General features: G+C 35.7%; 1 protein-coding gene across 1 annotated transcript in view; it reads left to right on the forward strand.

Annotated features, from left to right (window-relative positions):
• The window catches only part of NBAS (neuroblastoma amplified sequence), a 154,199-nt gene that overhangs the window by 24,475 nt on the left and 122,001 nt on the right, over positions 1-7,723 (forward strand). Inside the window, exons 17-18 of the mRNA XM_009072753.1 lie at positions 6,037-6,120; positions 6,751-6,904. Coding sequence (XP_009071001.1) covers positions 6,037-6,120; positions 6,751-6,904 — 238 coding nt within the window. The remainder of the gene's footprint in view (positions 1-6,036; positions 6,121-6,750; positions 6,905-7,723) is intronic.

Genomic DNA, 7,723 nt, shown 5'->3' on the forward strand with positions numbered 1-7,723 from the left:
GCAGCCAAAAGCATCTGGGATACCTCTTCCACTGGTTTATGCGGATCAGTTTCCCCAAAATGTGTGATGTTTTTGGCATTCTGTTTTAGGCTGCAGCTGTACTTTGGTCTTGATGAATTTGTCACGTCCTGTGGATATTCCTGGAAAATGAAGCGCTGTTCTCTCTGCCCACCACTTCTGTATCACACAGTATTTTGAGTAATTGGAAACCTAAAAATATACCTAATCAGTTCTATAGTTGCATTTAGTAATTCACTTTTGAGCTACTATAATGATAGAAAAGAATGTTTTCATGTAATATGAACAATGCAATACATATCACAGCTGTTCGAGACAGTATATCTGGGATGCATTTCTTTTATTTTATCCTCAGTTATGGAATAATTGTGAAATAACAGAACTGTTTCAGAGCTGCAAGAACTGCAGAGCAACAGAAAGTGGCATTGCTTTCCTCATTGCTGTCTGAGAAGATGCAGGCTTTGGACAAATTAGTTTCTAAAATAAATTAAAAAAGAATATTTATCTATGTAGCACACAAGCTTTCAAATGCAGAATTAATGTTTTTAACACTATTTTTTCAGATATTGAGACATGATTAAAAAAAAGGGGAAAAGCAAAGATTCATCTACTTCCAAAATGCCCTAAACCTACTCTAAAAAGTGTCAGTGTCTTTCACTAAAAAGATACTCTCTTATAAATGTGTTGGGGCGAATTGCCTTTTGCATTGGAGTCTGGATTCAGTGTGCACAAGTTTACAAGACAGAAGATTAAAAAAAAAATAAAATTTTGAGTCTTCAGCTAGGTGAGTCTTGGAGACAGGCCTGCTGTATGAAATGCTTGAAGGATCAAAACCCCACAGTGTTGCTATTGGTAATAGAGAGAATTGGAATCTGACCTTAAAACTGAATTAGACCTTCATCTTTTGAAAGCCTGTCCTTGGAGAGAAAAATAATCTGCAGGTTTGAATAAATGCAGTTGGTAGAATACAAAAACTACAATAGCATGGACTTCTTTTGTCAAAGAAAAGAATGGGAAGAATTGCTAAGCCTATGTAAACAATAGAGTGAAAAGAGCAATGCAGGAAGAGTCATCTTGTTTTGAAGACATAGAGTTGAATACCTCTGTAATCAGTCAATTTGCTGGGCTCCAATCATATTTATTCTACTGTTGAAAAGAAAAGAGAGAAGGGTGAAGGGTGGGGGAGAAGCAGTGGCTCAGGAGAAAAACAAACTCAAAACCAAAGCAGAGCCATGCTATTATTTGCTTACAGATATGGTATGGCAGAGTTGATTGATTGTTTTAGTTGGAAAAGAAAGCTACCTGCCTTAGTGACTACAGTGATCTGTCCCTGTGTCTGGAATTTGAAGTGAGTTCCCACTGCATGGTGATGCAGACTTAACCTGCGTGTACCTCTGAAATCTGTGGGATTTCAGTTTCTAGAACAAACCTGCAAAGTTGTTTAGCATAAGTACAGGGAACAAATTCTGGATGCAGTAGCATAGGGTCTATAGGCAAGCTACCTGTGCATGCAAAGTCCACTTCAGCCTGGTTAGACCCAGGTGTTGTGCAGAGGTTCTGATGTGCTCCTTTTCAGCTGGGTTTGCTGTACATGTGTTGTAAACAAAAATCTGGTAGAAAAACGGGAGCTTTCCCTGTTTTCAGATATGTCTTCATGCCTCTGTCTCTTTCTTCTCTGTCCCATCTGCATGTATGATTTTGAGTTTGCATATTGCAGTGGTGTTTTGATACCTGAAATCTTTCTCAGTTGACTTACTTCCACTTTAACAGCTGCTTTTCCAAAATAAAAATGGAAAAAGCCTTGTGATAAGTATTGGGATAAATACAGCATTTTAACATTTTCTTTGCCTTTTTATAAAGGACTTGGGTACAGGGTCTCTCATCCTTTACTTCTGTCGAGACTAGATTATTCCAATCCTTGCATTTGATTTTAAATGCGAAGAGTTTTTCTTAACTCATCAGGATGAGAAGAGAAACCATGGATAGTTGAATGCAGTCATGTAGGGGGCAGGAGGGAGCTGCATTGTTGGGAAGGTGAGAAGTTATGAGTCAGCTCTGAGTGCTGTGGGTTCTACTGTTTGGTTTGGTTTTTATTTTGCCTGTTTGAAGTTAGCAAGAAACTTCTCTGATAAGACTGACTTTCCATAATTGTTTATTTTTGCTAGGGTAGGAAATTTTGCACTTGTTTGGGTTTCTTTTTTGGTGTGTTTTCTTTAAGTATTTAGAGGAGGTGGTTTCTGAATGCTGCTTGACTCTGAGAGCTAAAATTCCTCTCTCAGCTTATTCCAGTGATGAACCTGAATATTTTTAAAATGGCAAATGGAGCCAGAGCAGAAAATACTTTTAAAAGTGTTTTCCATGGCTTATGCATACACCTGACTTAAAATAGTTAACTCTTAACTTTCTCTGCTCTGAGAAGAGGAAAGAGAGAGAGTAGGCATTTTCCAGTCAAGATTGTACTTCATGACAATTCTTTCCCATGAATTGAAAAATCTTTTCCTCTTCAGTGTTCCATAGTGAGGTCTGTTAATAAGCTTTTATGAAAAACTTTTGTAGTATGCTTTTAGCACTTCTTGAATTGATGTGTCTGGACAACTGTAGGTTTCATTCCCGCAAAACCTTGTGCTGGAACATGAGATTGGTCTTGGTAGATTTGGCAAGAAGGCAAATAGCCAACAGGAGTTGTCAAGGGGAAAACGTAGGTAGAGGCAAGCACATTGCAACATTTACCTGAAGTTTCCCAAGTGAGAAATAACATGCTTTTTTAATATATCACTCAGATATTCCTGAGCTAGATATTTTCTAAACATAGTAAACTTTCATGATACTTTATTCTAAGAATTCATTTTATTTCTGAACCCAACACATGGTGTTTTATCTATTATGCCATGCAGCAAGTAGATAACAGTTTACATGTGTGTTGTGTAAAGCAGTATTTGCTGTTTATTGCAAACAAGGCCCTGCTAGTCTCATCAGTACTTATATTGGTGTAGGAAGTAAGAACAGTCACATGCCATTTTCTATTTAAGTGAAATGATAAAATGGACAACTGGATATTAATCTTGACATATTGATTCTTCTAGCATTCTTTGATTGCTCTGGCTTTTACACAAGAGATGCGATACATGTCTTGCCTTTATAGTCATTCCCATTGCTTGTCTCTGTGCTTTTCAACTTTTTTAATTTGTACCCTGCTGACTGAGATAAGCAGAGGGAGGCAGAGTTGCACTCTGCTTCGTCACTGATGGATTTTGGAGGTGCAGGGAAAAGGGGAAGCAAAGCAAGTTTCACAGAGAGGAAAGCCTGGGAACTTGAATTGAATGCGAGCTTTCTCAGCAATCTTTTTTTTTTTTTTTTTTTTTTTTTTTTTTTTTTTTTTTTTTTTTTTTTTTTTTTTTTTTTTTTTTTTTTTTTTTTTTTTTTTTTTTTTTTTTTTTTTTTTTTTTTTTTTGTAAGCAATAAACTTTCAACTTCAGTTGGCACTATAAGCCTGAGGTGTTAGAATTATTTTATTGGAGTTCTGTTATTTGGAAAGGATTCTGTTTTAAAACGTATTTTTAAAAAATACTTGAAGCAGTTGGAATTTAAGGGTAAACTCATCTGTTTTTTGTGTTAGAGATAGAAAAGAAAAGGCCTTCTTTAGGTGGGGAAAGGGAAATGCAGATTATTTTCCAAAATGAGTTGGGGATACAGACTGCATAGGTGATTGCATGCCTACAAGAAGTAGTGTTTGCTAGTAACTTTTGACTTTAGGGTGAGTGGATAACTCTTGCTTGCATAAAAATTAAACTTTAGTCTCTAGTAGTTGTTAATCAGAGTTGGAAAAGTAACTCAACTATGTTAAGAATAATTGGAGGGAACAAACATAATTCTTACCAATATTGAGGTCAGTTAAAAATTTGCAAGTTTGCCAACTTCCGTTATAAACCCTTTATGCTACTGAATCCATTAAGAAGCAGTTTTTTACTTGGAGCTGAATGTCCAGAATGGAACTTTGCCACATCTATGGCGAGGAGAGTGATTTCAGCATTGTTCTGATTCAATCAGAGGATTCCCCCTATACTTTCTATACTGTTATAACTGTGTCTATAACTTTGACTTACTTTTAATTTTACCCCCAGTTTTCCTCCACCTCCCCTCCCCAAACCAACCAAGCAACCAACCAGTCCCCCCTTGAAATTAAGCTTATTGGCAAGTGAATGGGAAAAGTTTACTAAGGAAATAAATTATGTTGGGCAATAAAATTGTGTCCCATATTCTTTTCTGTTTCATAGAACCCAGAAAAGGAACACATTATTGATTGAAACATAAAGTTCTGCTTGTACTGTCTTGATTTTATATTTTGGAAGAGTGTTAATCACACTTTGGCTTTTTTGGTATTTGACATTTCAGCTAATAAAGAGAACTTTTTCACTACAAATTGAGCCTTCTGTAATAATGTTCTCATGTATGACATTTGAAATATGACCATATTAATTTAGTTTTAAATATTAATATTTTCAATTATTGGTAAATTATGTTATCTAAGATTTAAACAGCTAACTTCCCCCAGTACCCAAAACACACGGGCTGATGAATCTTTCAAAAATAAGAGAGTGACTTCATTTCTGATGCTTAAACCAGAAATGTTTATTTGGAGTTATCTTTATTGTTGATTTTTCAGTGATGTTACTGCATGTACCTAATTATAGAGAGAATTGTAGAGCATTTTGTCCCAATGAACTGGAATTGAACACAGGTGTTCCGCTAGCTTTTGCACAGGAATTAACAATTTTCTGTCTTCTCCTCTGCTTTTGTTTGACTTCTGTAAACTGCAAATCTACCTCTGCCGTTTTATCGCTGGATTTCTACAGCATTTATCATTTGGAGAGTTGGAATTACTGTGCTAAAACACAGGGTATTGTTTGTTAGTGCATAAAAGAGGGAAAGGGTGGCCAACATTGCGGGTGAGGCGTGTGGAGTGAGTGGGGGCCTCGTTTGCTCAGTGAGTTTAATGGCTGTGGCTAAATGAGATGGAGTTACTGATTTTTTTACTTTGTTCTTTTGACTTTTCCTATATAGTGAAATTGATTTGTTAGTTGAAATTGTATTTCTTTTTATTCTGCTGAGTTAAGTGCTGCTCTTCAAGGGCTGAGAAGATTGTGTCAGTTGTTAGTTTATAAACAGGGATAGGCCATGTTGCATTGCTATTGCTGTTTATTATCAGGGTTGGGAGAAAACGAATGAAATTCAAAATAGCTTTTTGCTCCAATATGCTGAAACTCTCATGTTTCTTCTTTGTACCTGGTTTCTTTCTTTTTTCTACAAATGTCAGAACCCATACGATTTTCCTCTTCCTCCTTACTATATGTTCTGTGTAGCTTGACATGGTTTTCTCATGTTTTATACTGCTTAAAACAGATAGCCTACAACAACAAGCCTTAACTAATCATTCTAGTAATAGCCCATACTGTTCTTAATATGCATCCTAAACAGATTTTTTTTTTCCTTCGGCCTCAATATTTAGAGGATGCTTCACTGTGGAAGTCTGTAGTCAGAAAACCACATTAAACTTAACTGGGAAGATCAGTACAGCAGGGCATATTTTGTTTTGGTTTAGTACAAGGATTTGTGTTGAAATTTGAACAATTATATTTTTTTCAAGCTGTGAAGATCATAGGTTTTTGCTCATTTCAGTCTGCTGTGACACCATATGAAGTCAAATTGTTTAGTGTAAAGTGGTAAAAATTCTTAAACCGTGTAGTGGGTTTTTTCCTTTTTTAAGGTATGGTCAATAGGAAATTCAATTTATAATTTTTTTTAATTGAATCTTTATATAGATAGTATACAGGCAAGATCACACTTGCAAAGCTGCATTAAGAAGTGATAAGTCTTAAAGACCTGATGCTGTAGTTGAATTACATACTTACTGTGAATTCACTGAAACACTTGTGTGTGGTTTGTATTCCATTCACTGAATGCCATAACAAATTAAAAAGAAATAAAATTATTTAAGGCTTCCCTTTTTTGTTATACCAGTTACAGGAAGGGGACATTGAAAATTCTTCCTTGGAATGAGCAGAAGCATCGTGAAGAAGACTGGTGTGAAAAAGCAGAATGCAGGTAAGTGTATATAAAAAGCAAAAATATTGTTGTATTTTTATGGACATTTCAAATTCCTGATACTTAAAATGTGGGAATTACCCAGTAAAAGACCCACTTCTTATTTTTTATGTGCACTAACTTATGTTTTCAGCTTTCTTAGTGAGACTGAATGAGCAAACCCTGCTTCATGTTACAGTGTTATGTGCAGATCGATTACGTGACGAGTAACTTTAGCAAGTGCATATGAGCAGGGGGAGATTACTGTTCAAAATCCAAATTTATTTATTTATTCTTCTATCCCATTACTTGTCAACCATAACATTATCATAGCAGCATTAGTGGATCACAGAACTGCCTTTCACTGTGTGAGGAACAGATGGAAAGCAGAGGTTGGGCATACTTGTGTCTTCAGTAGAAGATTCTTTCTTTTATGAAATGTCTCATGTTTGAAATCCCCTACTAGTTAGTTTGCTGACAAAAGCTAACACTTAGCATGGTTGGCATTTGAGTCTCATCAAATGATTGTGTAATGGTAGGTTAATTGCATAATTTTCTTTTAAAAGTTCTAGGAAAAAGACTGATGTGAGAAAAATCAGGCAAATAGCAAATATATACTTAAACATGTACTTCTTTTTTTTTTTTTTAAAGGTTGATTGTTGAGCCAACTTTGCAAGATGAAGGCGAGTTTCTGTATGAAAAGCAACCTGAGTTACTGAAGTACAGGACTACTGATCTTTCAGTAGATCTCGTTACTGATTGGTATTTGAGCAGAGCACAGGAAATTGAAAAATATGCAATGCAGGTGAGAATAGCAGTGAGGAAATGATGATGGCCGATCAGCTTCCTTCAACAGAATCCTGTTTTAATGTATATCAATGGGACATTTTTCCCTCAGTAATTTTTACTGTGTCTCAATCTGCATTATGGCTTTTGAAGTATTTTTTTGTCTTTTGCAGTATACTTATGCTTGCTCTAAGATTACTCAGCCAAATTGTTAATCCATAGGAATGAATAGGAGGTCAGTAGATTCCCTTTCAATTGGTTTTCCATAGCAGATAGTAGCACTTTTGTAATCCATAAAAAATATTTACATTACATTTTATGTCTGTAAATAAGGGAAGAAAAGTTGTGCACAGCATGTAGGGAAACATGTTTTAATACCTGTCATATGATACTGTGTGTTGTATATTGATACGTGTCTGTCATATCGTAGTATGTGGTACTGTCACAATTTTTTCCTGGCAGTTTTATTGTATGTCTGTGGGACTACCATGCAGATTATTTTTGCTGCTTACTGCTTCTCAAGCCAGTTCAACTGCATGAAAAGCAGATTGACTGGAAGTATCACTGAGTTAGTTTTCATGGGTGAATTCTTTTATTCTTCAAGTTTTCAGTCCTCCAAGGCTCTTGAATTGTAGTTACCTGTGATCTTCGCAGCATATCGGTAGGTATGGAGGTACAAGCAAATTCCAAAGATCAATTAAATGACTAACACATAAATGAAATTGCATTCTGTGCTTCCAGACTTGTGTCTGCCTCACGGAATAAGTACAGTCAGTATCGTGTTTGTTGAAATCAAAAGAGAGCCTTTCACATAAAGATAGTTTCAGACACCAGGGAA

The sequence above is a fragment of the Acanthisitta chloris genome, unplaced genomic scaffold, assembly GCF_000695815.1.
Source record: "Acanthisitta chloris isolate BGI_N310 unplaced genomic scaffold, ASM69581v1 scaffold704, whole genome shotgun sequence".
Lineage (NCBI taxonomy): Eukaryota > Metazoa > Chordata > Aves > Passeriformes > Acanthisittidae > Acanthisitta > Acanthisitta chloris.